Here is a 15,444-nt window from a genome sequence, read left to right as displayed (position 1 = left end):
CTTCTGTGTGTGTTGCGTGACAGACAAATAGCTGCATCCTGCTACACACAAACAGAGTTCATACTGACCGGTACACGGTAATGGGGAGAACGTACACACTCCTCACAGACAGTGACGGGAATCGAACCCTGGTCACTGACACTGTAATTACGTTATACTGACTGGTACACGGTAATGGGGAGAACGTAAACACTCACAGTGACGGGAATCGAACCCGGGTCACAGACACTGTAACACCGTTAAGCTACTGTGCTGTGTCCATCGATAAAAATGGGTCTGGAGGGTCAGAACCCAGAACAGAGTAAATCGGCATTCTCACAGTCTGCCTGCTTCAAAGCTAATCCTCAGTCAAGCTAAAAGCTTCATCCAGTGCCCTAATCCTAAGGAAAGCTTTGTTCAATTAGTGAGAAATTAATTTTCCATACCGAGCAACACACACAGGAAGCTGGAAGAGCTCAGCAGGCCAGGCAGCCTCTATGGAAAAGAGTACAGTCTACGTTTCAGGCCAAGACCAGTGTGGACTGTACGCTTTTCCATGGAGGGTGCCTGACCTGCTGAGCTCCTCCAGCATTTTGTGGGTGTTGCTCTGGATTTCCAGCATCTGCAGATTTTCTGTTGTTTCTGATTCTATACCAAGCCATTCTGTGCTGATTGGTTTCCTTTAAATTACACTCAGTGGCCACTTTATTACTGTAGGTACAGCTGTACACCTGCTCGTTAATGCAGATATCTCATCAGCCAATCCTGTGGCAGCAGCTCAATATATAAAAGCATGCAGTCATGGCCAAGAGGTTCAGTTGTTGTTCAGAACAAACATCAGAATGGGGAAGAAATGTGATCTCAGTGACTTTAACAATGGAATGATGGTGCCAGATGGGGTAACCTGAGTATCTCAGAAACTGCTGTTCTCCTTGGATTTTCACACAACAGTCACTAGAGTTTACAGAGGATGGTGTGAAATACAGAAAACATCCAGTGAACAGCAGTGCTGGGGCAAAAACGCCTTGTTAAAAAAGAGATCAGAGGAGAATGGCCAGATTGGTTCAAGGCGACATTAACTCAAATAAGCATGTGTTATGACAGTGGTGTGCAGAAGAGCATCTCTGAATGCACAACATGTTGAACCTTGAAGTGGATGGGCTACAGCAGCAGAAGACCCCGAGGTACAGGAGCTAACTAATAAAGTGGCCACCGAGTGTAGTTAAGTGTTAAGTGCTTTATACCATCTACTTTAACTACAAGATTGTGTTTCTGTAGAGTTATTCAGTCAGATAGAGGAATAGTACAGTTATTATTTTGGTTTATTAATTGTGGGAATATTGGTAACTGTTCCACACAACAGGGCTTCCTCACACTTAAGAATGAAAGGTAAGTGCATGTTTTAAGAGCTGCTACTGAGAGTAATACTGTGTTCATCTGTGCGCATTAGGGTCGTGCATGCAGCCTGTTACAGTTGCTCCTTTTCTTACTTCTTAAACTTTTTTAACTTAGGTTATTTGTTGTATTTTTTTTCTCACGGTAACACGTTGAAGCTGCACCCTCTCTAACATGCTGGTGGAGAGAATTTTATTTGGTTTTTTAGCGCTGGAAAAGGTTACATTCGGACACGTCTCATTAGCGGGGCAGCAGTATGGTCGCATTGTTTATTCCAGGGACCAGCTGATTGCGCTTATGCCGTATAACCAATTTCCCCCGGGATCAATAAAGTATGACTTTGACTATGACTACTCCATTGTCTTCCAAACATTATGTCTCAGTAATCTTTCCATCGTAGGCTATGAGATCCTTGTCGTGACCAGCGACAGCGATGATGCCGAGACAAAGGAGAACGTGTGGATTGTGCTGGAAGGGAAAAAAGGAAAATCCAAGGAATTCCTGCTGGAAAACTCATCCAAGAAGAAGAAGTTCCTGAGGTAGCATTCTTGTGAATTGTTTTTTGTTCCTTTCCAAAGGGTAATGCGAATAAAATTCAAGTTTAATTGTCATTCAACCAAAGAGACAGTGTTCCTTTGGGGCCAAGATGCATAACACAGCCAACAGTCACACACACTTACAGCACATATAATTATGATAGCAGAAAAGCATACAGTTACAAAATATTGCCCAATTGCCCAAGTGTCGTGACCTGGAGCCATGTTTCTGCAAGAACAAGCCTGCAACACTTGCTCATCTCGAGCAAAGTGCAGCTGCAGAAGAAGACATTTCACCGAGCGAAGACTGGAGAGCTGTACCAATAGAAGGGGCATTCCACCATCAGCATCAGGTGACCCTGGTGAAAGTGTCAACAGTGGCAGAAAAAGTTGTCAACTTCACAGAGCTGCGTCATGGAATGAATATGAACATAGATCATACAACATTACAGCACAGTACAGGCCCTTTGTGGTACCAGCTTTACGAGAGGTGATAAGTAGAAGGAGTCAGCTTTAGAAAACCTGGCACATTTATTTTTCAACATACTCCCCTCCTACATTTACACACTTAGTCCAGCGGTCGTGGAGCATACGGATCCCTTCTTCGTAGATAAGTTTGTGGCCTAGGGTAGAAGGAGATAAGTTATTAACTTCAAACTTCCTGCATTATCACTCAAAGAGATGAACTGCACGGGCATGTAACGAGAGTGTCTTGGACCTCCAGGTGGTTCATAGCAGGGGTGATTGATATGTTCATGGCCTAAGGTAGAAGGAGATGAGTTATGCGGCTCTCGTTACAAGAACCTGCAGTTCAACTCTGAGTGAAAATGCAGGAAGTTTGAAGTTAATAACTCATCTCCTTCTACCCTAGGCCATGAATTTATCAATCACCCCTGCTGTGGACCGCTTGCTGGAGGTCCTAGACACCGAGTTCTACAAAGAAGGGATCCGTACGCTCCACAACCGCTGGACTAAGTGTGTAAATGTAGGAAAAATAAATGTGCTAGGTTTTCTAAAATTGACTCCTCCCACCTTAGGCCATGAATTTATCAATCACCCTCGTATAACCTACTCCAAGATCAATCTAACCCTTCCCTCCCATATAGCCCTCCATTTTTTCCTATCATCCATGTGCCTATCTAAGAGTCCTTTAAATGTCCCTAATATATTTGCCTCTACCACCACCTCTGGCAGCACGTTCCACACACCCACCACTGTCGGTGTAAAGAATTTTCCTCTGTCGTCCCCCCGTACCACTGTCGTCATTGTCGTGGCTATCCCTCGAGGTCGAGGATAATGGTCTTCGTTCCGTACAGAGCAAAGACGCCTGTGCGTGTATTTGTTTAACGTGTACTTGATGTTGCACTCCAAGAAGCACACGATACTTCACAAATCAACCAACTGATTCCAGTGGCATGGAAACCACGACGATTGGAGCTGATGGATTTGATGCAGCCTTCATCCGCCTTCACAGCCATTGAGTTCGAAGTAACTTTGTTTGCCTGTTCCACCGTTGAGGTCTTGGTTGGATTGTTCTTTGTCAGGGACCTCACCCTCGACCTTACCGCCATGGGTGACCCTACCAGGATCATAGCTCCAGACAGCATCGCTCTCGGGATCTCAGGACCACACAAGCTTCTCCACCATGACAAGATGACAATCCACGGAGAAGACCATACCACCTGCCCACTTCAAATTATGTCCCCTGGTATTAGCTGTAGTGCTAATGAAAAGGGAGATTTGTCCAGGGTGACAACAACCATAAGTCTGTACAGTGGCCCATTTGGAATTTAATATGAACATTCAAAAAAAAAATGATAAAAACGGCACTGTGGTGAGCTGATATCTTTATTTCATGAGAAAGGTTTAGAATTGATTAACATGCACAAAATGCTGGAGGAACTCAGCAGGTCAGGAAGCATCTGTGGAGGAGATTGAACAATTGATATTTTTGAGACCTCCAGCACCCAGGACATGCCCTTTTCTCACTGTTACCATCAGGTAGGAGATACAGGAGCCTGAAGGCACACACTCAGTGATTCAGGAACAGCTTCTTCCCCTCTGCCATCCGATTCTTAAACAGACATTGAATCCGTGAACACTACCTCACTTTTTAAATATATATTATCTCTACTTTTTGCATGATTTTAATCTATTCAATATACATATTCTGTAATTGATTTACTTATTTATTATTATTTTCTTCTATATTATGCATTGTATTGGATTGCAGCTACTAAGTTAACAAATTTGATGACACATGCCAGTGATAATAAACCTGAAATAGACCGTAGTCAGGATGGTTTCCTCAAAGGAAAATCTTCCCTGACAAATCTGTTGGAATTCTTTGAAGAAATAACAAGCAAAAAAGACAAAGGAGAATCAGTTGATGTGGTGTATTTGGATTTTCAGAAAACCTTTGATAAGATGCCACATTTGAGGCTGCTTGACAAGCTACAAGCCCATGGTGATGAGGAGGAATTTCTTTATCCAGAGGCAAAATCTGAATCTGTGGAATTCTTTGCCACAGGCAGCTGTGGAGGCCAAGTCTTTATGTATATTTAAGGCAGAAGTGATAGACTTTTGATTGGTCAGGGCATGAAGGGATACAAGGAGAAGGCAGGAGATTGGGAAGAGAAGAAAATTGGATTAGCCATGGTGAAATGAAGGAGCAGACTTGATGGGCCTAATGGCCTAATTCTGCTCCTTTATCTTATGGTCTTATCAGGGCTCGAGAGGGGGAAGAAGCCAAAATAAGAAGGTGAGAGAAGAAGAAGAAGGTGTACAAGCTGACAGGTGATAGGTGAGCCCAGCTGTGGGGGAAGGTTGGCGGGTGGGTGAGGGAGGGCGGATGAACTAAGATGCTAGGAAGTGATAGATGGAGGAGGTAGGAGGTTGAAGAAGAAGGGATCTGATAGGAGAAGAAAGTGAACTATGGGAGAAAGAAAAGGAGGAGGGGAAGTATGAGGAGATGATGAGCAAGTGAGGAGAAGGGGTGAGAGGGAACCCAGAAAGGAAAAGGGGAACGAGGGAGAAATTGCCAGAAGTTAGAGAAATCAATGTTCATGCCATCAAGTTGGAGGAAACTCAAGCAGAATATGAAATTTCTCCCTGAGAATGGTCTCATCATGGCAGTAGAGCAGGCCATGGACTGACATTTCAGAATAGGAATGGGGATTGGAATTAAAATGGTTGGCTACTGGGAAATGCTGCTTTGGCGGGAGAAATCCTTTGGAAAGCAGAGGGTGGGGAGGAGGGACAGATGTGTTGCGTGGTAGATGGCAGAATTAACGGAGAATGATGTTCTGGATGAGGTGGTAGGTGAAGACAAGGGGAACTTACATCCCTGTTAATTGATTGCTGGATTAAACATTCTTACTTTTTTATCATTAGGGGGGCAAAGGACAAATTTGAATTTTCTTCAAAAAACGTTGGCGACATCGCAACAATTTTAGTGGGTCACTGTCCGCGAGATGGGCGTAGAGTCACTTCGAAAGGTGACGTGGACTGGCACGTCCAGCAGGTCATTGTCACAGAGAAGGAGCTTGGAAACAAGTAAGTCCTGCTGAGAGCGAGGAGGACCATTGAATCTGGGCAAGAACCCCATGGGGTGGGGAGAGGACTCGGAACCACTGGAATTACAATTCTCTCCTTGCAGATCAGGAACCCTGATACATTAGGAAGATATATCACCCCCGCTCCCTCTGCACTGCCTGCAGTTTCCCCAGAGTTTTAGCATCTCAATCTATTGCCCACCAACATAAAACTGACCACAACAGATTGGATCTTGAGGTCCAGTTTTAGATGGTAATACGAGGAGCACAATTAGGCTATTTAGCCCTTTGAGTCTGATCCACCAGGGCTTATTTGTTATCTCCCTCCACTCCTTTTACAAAGATTAGCTTTATTTGTCACATGTACGTCGAAACATCAAAGCATACAGTGAATTATGCCTTTTGCACCAATGACCAACAGAGTCCAAGGAGGGGCTGGTCAACTTGCAGGTGTCACCATGCTTCCGAGGCTAACTAAGCAAGCCCAAAACTCACTAACCCCAACCCATACATCTTTTGAATGTAGGAGGGAACTGAAGCACCCGGAGAAACCCCCGCGGTCACAGGGACAACATACAAACTCCTTACAGAAAGCAGTGGTATTGAACCCTGAACCTACAGCTGCCATTACACTGACCTACATTACCTTACCACTCCTTACCAACTTTGAAAGGGTATCTCTGAGGCAAAAATGGAGAATAGTCGAAGATAAAATACACAGATCTGACATAGAGATACATGAATGAGTTTTTAAAAAGTCTCGATTGTTCAAGAGTTCTTCAAGGTGAGGTCCCCTCATCAGAAACTATGCTTGTCCTCACAATGTGGGTACCTGACGGCTTGCGTCTTTACGGTAATCGGTGTTTCCCTAGCTGTGAAATCACGTAAATACGTTTCTTTTTCAGCTACATCTTTGAGTGCAATGCAAAGGTAAAGCTCAGCCACAAGAGAGATGATTGCCAGGTCTTTGAGTGCACAAAGGTATTGGAGAGTTTTGCCAGCAAGGTACGCAGTCTAGTACCTGTCAAATACGAGATTATCGTACTCACTGGTGACGTGAAGGGTGCCGGAACCGATGCCAATGTCTCCATAACCATTTTCGGAACGAACAGTGACTCAGGCCTCCGTAGGCTGAAGCACAAATTCCGGAATCTCTTTGAGCGCGGCAGCACTGACCGCTTCATCCTGGAGATGCTGGATCTGGGGGAGTTAACCAAGGTGAAAATTGAGCACGACAATGCCAAAGCAAATGCCGGCTGGATGCTGGAACGTGTTGAGATTACCAACACCGCTACCGGTGTCACCACCATTTTTCCATGTGGCAAGTGGCTGGATAAGAAGAGAGGAGATGGGCTGATATTCAGAGAGTTATACCCTAAGTACTAACCTGTGGTAGGAACACTCCCTCCTCTCTGTGGAAGCCTCTCCTCCAATGAGGATACAGACACCTGCCGAGGTGGAGCTACAGACAACGTACCCTAGCGGTGGCTTTTAATAGATGATCATTAGCAGAAAGGCATCATGCTCATAGGACACTTGATAATTTATTCTTATCAAGTGTCCTATGAGCTATGCAGTATCAGTTTGGAAAGCTCCGATCACACGCGTGGCAGCCTGAGATATGGGGACAGCAGGGAAAATGCTTACCACCTCCAAACAGTGTGAACCAGGGCTTGGCTGCTTCAGCTGGGTTGGGTGGGATTGAATGGACAACCTCTGGTCCAGCTTTGTTGTGGTTCGGAGATCCTTGAGTCAGACAGGAACCATCATCTTCTTCATTTCTAAAGTTTGTGACCTCCTCAACCTGTTCATACACTTGGCAGAAGACAGCTGAGTATCTTCCTGTAATGAGTGCTCCGCTGAAGGGCAGCTTCTCTAACGCTGGTTCGACCACACCCAGACTACTGCGCTCGGTTCTGGCCGCCTCATTACAGGAAGGTTTAGAGAGGGTGCAGAGGAGATTCACCAGGGTGCTGCCTGGATTAAAGGGTATATCTTATGAGGATAGGTTAAGTGAACTAGGGTTCATCTCTTTGGAGCAAAGAAGAATGAAAGATGACTTGATGGAAGTATACAAGATGATAAGAGGCATAGATGCAGTAGATTACCAGACTTTTTTCCCCAGAGTGACAATGGCTAATATGAGGGGACATCATTTTAATGTGATTGGAGGGGATGTTAGAGGTGCCTTTCATTAAACAGAGAGTGGTGGGTGTATGGAATGTGCTATCAGGGGTGGTGGTAGAGGCAGATACATTAGGGACATTTAAGAAACTCTTAGGCACATGATGACAGGAAAATGGAGGGTTATATGAGAGGAAAGGGTTAGATTGATCCCAGAGTAGGTTGAAAGTTTGACACAATGTCATAGGTCAAAGGCTTTATGTAATGTTTTACATTCTTGTTCTAATTTAGACAGGAACCTTCTCTTGACACCCTACGGCTCCACTGACCTCCCTCAATACTTCATTTCATACACCTCCCACTCAACCCATGGTCCGGTTCAACTCAGATTCAAGTCTTGCAAACTTCCAAAAGCTGGCCTGATAGGAATCTTGAACTGTTTGTTATTGGTTTGTTGTTATCTTAGCCAAAATTGGCTCACTCAGCACAACAGTGGACTGGAGCATTTTCCAGCAGGGGCCTCACATGTGGCACCAGGTACCACCAAGCTTCCCAAGTGGGAGGGAGAGGAGGAGAATCAAAAAGTTATCCAAATTCACTTTGGATTTGTCCCCAAGGAAGTCAGGGAAACTGAAATGCAGAAGGCCATCCTAGCCCTGTCTATAATTTATCTGTTATAGAATTAATTTCATTAGTTCTATAATTGATGAGATTAATTTGCTGATTAATGGATTGTAAGTTTTGCCAATTACTGCTTTGTGTGGTAACACACAACAAGAGAGCAGACAAGCCAAACCATTCTTGTTAAGTCAGAGAACCTCAGAATCCAGTAGAATGCTTCGGACATAATGTTGAAGAAAAGATGTCTTCATTAAAAAGACTTTCAACCCCAGAGTTTCCAAACAATCTGAAATGTTATTTCAGAAACCAGAGGCCTAGGCAGAGCGAGCATGGACAGGATGAGTTTAGGGCCAGAGAGCACAGCCTCAGAACAGAGGGATGTGCATTTAGATGAGGGACAAAGAGGAATTTCTTTACAAGAGGATGGTGAATCTGTGGAATTTCATTGCCACAGACAGCTGTGGAGGCCAAGTCATTGGGTATATTTACAACAGAGGTTGATAGGTTCGTGATTAGTCATGGTGTCAGAGGTTCTGGAGAGAAGGCAGGAGAGTGGGTCTGGAAGAGATAATACGAACTTCTGAAGAACTTCCTCAGAGGGTGTTGAGAGTTTGGAATGAGCTGCCAGCACAAGTGATGGATGCGATTTTGATTTCACCATTTCGGAGAAATTTGGATAGGTACATGGATAGGAGGGGTATGGAGGGCTGTGGTCGATGGGATTAGGCAGATTAGTAGTTTGTCACAGATGAGACGATTGAAGGGCCTGTTTCTGTGTTGCAGTTTTCTATGAATAGGTATACTACTGAGATCACCTTGAGCTTGTTAGATAAAGTATTTGTGTCCTCCAAGGCTGGATCACAGGAAGTGAGTGAAACTGTTGGGAAGGTGAGTGAAGGAGAGGAGGAACTCGTGGGAAGGTGAGGGAGGGAGAGGTGGAACTCGTGGGAAGGTGAGGGAGGGAGAGGTGGAACTCGTGGGAAGGTGAGGGAGGGAGAGGTGAAACTTAGGAAGGTGAGTGAGGGAGAGGAGGAACTCGTGGGAAGGTGAGGGAGGGAGAGGTGGAACTCGTGGGAAGGTGAGGGAGGGAGAGGTGGAACTCGTGGGAAGGTGAGGGAGGGAGAGGTGAAACTTAGGAAGGTGAGTGAGTGAGAGGTGGAACTCGTGGGAAGGTGAGTGAGGGAGAGGTGGAACTCGTGGGAAGGTGAGGGAGGGAGAGGTGGAACTCGTGGGAAGGTGAGGGAGGGAGAGGTGGAACTCGTGGGAAGGTGAGGGAGGGAGAGGTGAAACAGGAAGGTGAGTGAGTGAGAGGTGGAACTCGTGGGAAGGTGAGTGAGGGAGAGGTGGAACTCGTGGGAAGGTGAGGGAGGGAGAGGTGAAACTTAGGAAGGTGAGTGAGTGAGAGGTGGAACTCGTGGGAAGGTGAGTGAGGGAGAGGTGGAACTCGTGGGAAGGTGAGTGAGGGAGAGGAGGAACTCGTGGGAAGGTGAGTGAGGGAGAGGTGGAACTCGTGGGAAGGTGAGGGAGGGAGAGGTGGAACTCGTGGGAAGGACTGGGCCTCAGAATTAGGGTTCTTTTTGTTGACAAATGTTGGGAACTGTGTTCGTCTGTGGTGGCAGTACAGTGCAATACAATTACTACATGTTACAATAAATTAAAATAATAGAAAAGAGGAACAGTGGGGGAGTGTTCATGGACCACTGAGGAATCTGATGGTGGAGGGGAAGAAGGTGTTTCTAAAACATTGAGTGTGTGTCCTCGTGTCTTCATTAGGAGTTTGAGATTTGGTACGTCACCACAGACTAGCAAATCTCTATAGATGTATAGTGGAAAGCATTGCATCCCTGTCTGGTGTGGAGGGGCCACTGCACAGGACTGGAAAAGGCTGCAGAAGGTTGTTCTCTCAGCCAGCTCCATCATGAGCACTGGCCTCCCCAGCGCCAAGGTCAAATTCAACAGGCAATGCCTCAAAAAAGCAGCATCCATCATTAACACCTCCACCACCCAGGACACCCCTTCCTCTCATTGCCACCAGCAGGGAAGAGGTAAGGGTCTTGAAGACACACACTCAATGTTTGAGGAACAGCTTCTTCGCTCCACCATCAGATTTCTGAATGGACAATGAACCGATAAACACTGCCTACTTTTTGCACTATATGTTTATTGTATCTTGCTCTGTGCGGCAGCCTGGCAGTGATATTACACCTCACTCTGATTGGGCTCATCAGAGAAACTTCCCTGTACGCTTGGGTGAATCGGTCACTGCCTGGTTGAACACACCTCAGCACTGGCCAGTACCGTCCAACTGCTTGTTTTACAGCCTCATTTTTATGAACAAGAAAATAAAAGCATGTCTTTGATATCCCATAATAAAGAAACGTTAAGTTGATTTTTACAATATGTTTTTTGCTGATTGCTTATTTCACTGACTGCAAAGTTCACTGTTGACATTTATCATCTAAGTCTGCACAACCTTGAGATTCATCTTCTTGCAGGCAGCCACAAAACAAAGAAACACTCTTGTCCTGGACTCTCCCACCACGGGAAACGTCCTTTCCACATCTACTCTGTCTAGGCCTTTCAACATTAGAAATGTTTCAATGAGATCCCCCCTCATCCTTCTGAATTCCAACAGGCACAGACCAGGAGCCAGCAAACATTCCTCGTATGATAACTCTTTCATTGTTGGAATCATCCTTGTAAACCTCCTCTGGACCCTCTCCAATGCCAGCACATCTTTTCTAAGATGAGGGGCCCAGAACTGTTCACAATACTCAAGGTGAGGCCTCACCAGTGCCTTATAAAGCTTCAGCATCACATCCCTGCTCTTGTATTCTAGACCCCTTGAAATGAATGCTAACATGGCATTTGCCTACCTCATACGTCAAATACACCCCATCCTACTACCAAAGTTCAATATGCAAGGCTCAACTTTCCTCTCTGCAAGTTGAGCATCTGGCCCAGTTCAACCCCCAGTGCATCGCTGGCTGAGCCCTCTGATGGTCCACTACAGATTCAAAGCGAACTAGCCTGCAGAACATCCAACCGATATGAAACTGAACGAGCTGTTTCCCATATAATCCAGACAAGAGTATATTAAAGTTGTCAATAGAAGCTCCCTGGTCATACCCAGCCACAGCGCATAAAGTTAATGACCTGCATGCATTTATCCTTCAAAAACTTTGTATGTGTTCTGTAGGTCAGTCTCGCATCCGGCCATAGACCCAAATATTTAACCACAGGAAGCCTAGACAGCGAACATGCATACAGAGTAAAGTGAATGTAATACAATGTTTCCAAGTAAAAAACATACATTTTGACTTAAAAGCAGAAAATATGAAACCGCAGACCAAAGACCATTCTCCCATTGCTGATAACGCTGTTTGCACAGACCTTACCACACAGGCAGTATTACGACCCCTTTTCCACAGAACCCCACCATCAGCATATAAAGCCTAACCAAAGCCAGGCCCAGGCCCAGGTCCAACAGCATCAAATATATCATCGATCGTCAAGCACGGTAGCCCAGCTGACTCCAGAGAGGAGGTGCTCAGGAAGTGGGCAGCTTCCCTGTGCACGGTCGTCACTCATCGCCCATTCATGCAAATATCTAATCAGCCAATCATATGGCAGCAACTCAATGTATTAAAGCATGCAGATGTGGTCAAGAGGTTCAGTTGTTAGATGAGAGATGTGGACATTCAAATAAATTACAGTAAAGGCTAAATTTTAAAAAAAAATTGAAAGTGATTTATTTTAAAATGTGGAGAAAGCAATGGGATGAAAAGAGAAGAAGAAATCTTTACGATGTCTGGAAAGCAATGGGAAAGGTGAGGAATGCAGGAAAGAGCAGGAAGGAGGAGGTGATAATGTGGAGATTGAGGTTTGGCACACAGGGTTAAATAATACATTGTTTTTAATGAAGAATCACAATAATGGGAGGTGCAAGTTTTATAATCAACAAGAAGTGGCTGGGCATGTACCAGTGAGGTGTCCAAGATATAATCAAAAGAGGGATGGTTGATTTTAAAGCTTTTGTGGAATAAAATAAAATTTCTTACAGTGACCGCGTGGGTTTCCTCCGGGTGCTCCAGCTTCCTCTCTCAGTCTAAAGACATACTTGTTGGTAGGCTAACTGGTCGTTGTAAATTGTTCTGTGATTAGGCCAGGGTTAAATAGGGGGATTACTGGGTGGCTCGCTCAAAGAACTGGAGGGGCCTGTTCCATGTGATCTCAATAAATAAAAAAAAATACAATTTAACATTAACAAAACCTTGCAGAAAGGATTACAGGATTTAAAAACGCAAACACAAGGAAATCTGCAGATGCTGGAATTTCAAGCAACACACACAAAAGTTGCTGGTGAACGCAGCAGGCCAGGCAGCATCTCTAGGAAGAGGTACAGTCGACGTTTTGGCTGAGACTCTTGGTCAGGACCAACTGAAAGAAGAGCTAGCAAGAGATTGGAAAGTGGGAGGGGGAGGGGGAGATCCAAAATGATAGAAGAAGACAGGAGGGGGAGGGATGGAGCTAAGAGCTGGACAGGTGATTAGCAAAAGGAATATGAGAGAATCATGAGACAGGAGGCCCAGGGAGAAAGAAAAGTGAGGGGGGGGGGAAGCCCAGAGGATGGGCAAATGAGAGGGACAGAGGGAGAAAAAGGAGAGGGAGAAAAAGAATGTGTGTATATAAACAAATAACGGATGGGGTACGAGGGGGAGGTGGGGCATTAGCGTAAGTTTGAGAAGTCAATGTTCGTGCCATCAGGTTGGAGGCTACCCAGACGGGATATAAGGTGTTGTTCCTCCAACCTGAGTGTGGCTTCATCTTTACAGTAGAGGAGGCCGTGGACAGACATATCAGAATGGGAACAGGATGTGGAATTGAAATGTGTGGCCACTGGGAGATCCTGCTTTCTCTGGCGGACAGAGTGTAGATGTTCAGCAAAGCGGTCTCCCAGTCTGCGTCGGGTCTCGCCAATATATAGAAGGCCGCATCGGGAGCACTGGACGCAGTATATCGCCCCAGCCAACTCACAGGTGAAGTGTCCCCTTTTTCTCCCTCTGTCCCTCTGACTATACCTCTTGCCCATCTTCTGGGTTTTTTTCCCCCCTCCCCCCTTTCTTTCTTCCTGGGCCTCCTGTCCCATGATTCTCTCATATCCCTTTTGCTAATCACCTGTCCAGATCTTGGCTCCATCCCTCCCCCTCCTGTCTTCTCCTATCATTTCGGATCTCCTCCTCCCCCTCCCACTTTCAAATCTCTTACTAGCTCTTCTTTCAGTTAGTCCTGACGAAGGGTCTCAGCCCAAAACGTCGACTGTACCTCTTCCTAGAGATGCTGACTGGCCTGCTGCGTTCACCAGCAACTTTTGTGTGGTTTACAGAATAATTGCTTTAAATATTCCTTAGGAATACAGGTCTTTTTATATAGAATTTGATACAAATGTAAATATATAGGATCAGATATCCTGACCCATACTTCTGTCCAGTAGGTGGCGGCAATGCACCTTAAAGCTTTTGCCAACCACAGTAAAACCTCAGAAGGCAAAGAGGTTCAGTTATTGAGACCAAACATCAGAATGGGGAAGAAGTGTTAAGTGACGTGGACTGTGGAATGATTATAGGGTGGTTTGAGTATCTCAGAAACAGCTGATCTCCTGGGGTTTTCACACACAACAGTCTCTAGACTTTACAGAGAATAGTGCAAGAAACAACAAAAATCCAGTAGAGGCAGTTCTGTGGGTGAAATCACCTTGTTAATGAGAGAGATCAGAGGAGAATGGCCAGATTGCTTCAAGCTGACAGAAACGCGACAGTAATTTCTTCAGCGGTTTGAACGGGGTACGACTGCGCAAGCACGTGGGCGGCAGCCAGTGAGAACAGCAAGACGAGTTTAAAAAGAAGACAGATTTATACAGCGGGTGTCAGAGTAGAAGGAGACAGAGTAGGAAGGGTTTGGCTCATAGGGGCTTCGACGATATCGGGTCGAGGTGAGGTTAGGTTATCTGTGCAGAATACAGACAGGAAGAATGTGTGTGAGACCGGTGTTCTGTGCTCAGAGTCAAATGTGGGAAGTTCTGGAGACTCCCAGCCTCCCGGACGGCCACATCTGCACCCAGTGTGTCGAGCTGCAGCTCCTTAGGGACCGCGTTAGGGAACTGGAGATGCAGCTCGATGACCTTCGTCTGATCAGGGAGAGTGAGAAGGTGATACAGAGGAGCTATGGGCAAGTAGTCACACCGGGGCCATGGGAGACAGACAAGTGGGTCACAGTCAGGAGAGGGAAGGGGAAGAGTCAGGTACGAGAGAGTACCCCTGTGGCTGTACCCCTTAACAATAAGTACTCCTGTTTGAGTACTACTGGGGGGCGGGGGGGAGCCTACCTGGGGAAAGCTAGAGTCTGGCCCTGTTGCTCAGAAGGGTAGGGAAAGGAAGAGGAAGGCAGCAGTGATAGGGGACTCTACAGTTACGGGGTCAGACAGGCGATTCTGTGGACGCAGGAAAGAAACACGAATGGTAGTTTGCCTCCCAGGTGCCAGGGTCTGGGATATTCCTGAACACGTCCATGATATCTTGAAGTGGGAAGGTGAACAGCCAGAGGTCGTGGTACATATTGGTACCAATAACATAGGTAGCAAAAGGGAGGAGGTCCTGAAAACAGACTACAGGGAGTTAGAAAGGAAGTTGAGAAGCAGGACCACAAAGGTAGTAATCTCGGGATTACTGCCTGTGCCACGTGACAGTGAGAATGGGAATAGAATGAGGTGGAGGATAAATGTGCGGCTGAGGGACTGGAGTAGGGGCAGGAATTCAGATTTCTGGATCATTGGGACCTCTTTTGGGGCAGGTGTGACCTGTACAAAAAGAATGGGTTGCATTTGAATCCCAGGGGGACCAATATCCTGGCGGGGAGGTTTGCTAAGGGTATTGGGGAGAGTTTAAACTAGATTTGCTGGGGGATGGGAACCGAACTGAAGTGACAGAGGAAAGGGAGGTTGGCTCACAAATAGAGAAAGTTTGTAGGCAGTGTGGGAGGGAGGATAGGGAGGTGATAGAGAAGGGACGCACTCAGACCGATTGTTTGAGATGTGTCTATTTTAACGCGAGGAGTATTATGAACAAAGCGGATGAGCTTAGAGCGTGGATCAGTACTTGGAGATATGATCTTGTGGCCATTACAGACTTGGATTGCTCAGGGACAGGAATGGCTACTTCAAGTGCTGGGTTTTAGAT

General features: G+C 45.9%; 1 protein-coding gene across 1 annotated transcript in view; it reads left to right on the top strand.

The window, feature by feature from the left end:
* Positions 1 to 9,109, top strand: part of LOC140194870 (lipoxygenase homology domain-containing protein 1-like) — a 351,891-nt gene extending 342,782 nt beyond the window's left edge. The window contains exons 45-47 of the mRNA XM_072252157.1: positions 1,775 to 1,913; positions 5,304 to 5,465; positions 6,370 to 9,109. Coding sequence (XP_072108258.1) covers positions 1,775 to 1,913; positions 5,304 to 5,465; positions 6,370 to 6,850 — 782 coding nt within the window. The 3' untranslated portion in view covers positions 6,851 to 9,109. The remainder of the gene's footprint in view (positions 1 to 1,774; positions 1,914 to 5,303; positions 5,466 to 6,369) is intronic.
* The last annotated feature ends 6,335 nt before the right edge of the window (positions 9,110 to 15,444 follow it).

Source organism: Mobula birostris, chromosome 3 (genome assembly GCF_030028105.1).
Source record: "Mobula birostris isolate sMobBir1 chromosome 3, sMobBir1.hap1, whole genome shotgun sequence".
Taxonomy (NCBI): domain Eukaryota; kingdom Metazoa; phylum Chordata; class Chondrichthyes; order Myliobatiformes; family Myliobatidae; genus Mobula; species Mobula birostris.
Note: the sequence above shows the minus strand (reverse complement) of the source record. Positions and strands in the feature narration are given on the sequence as shown.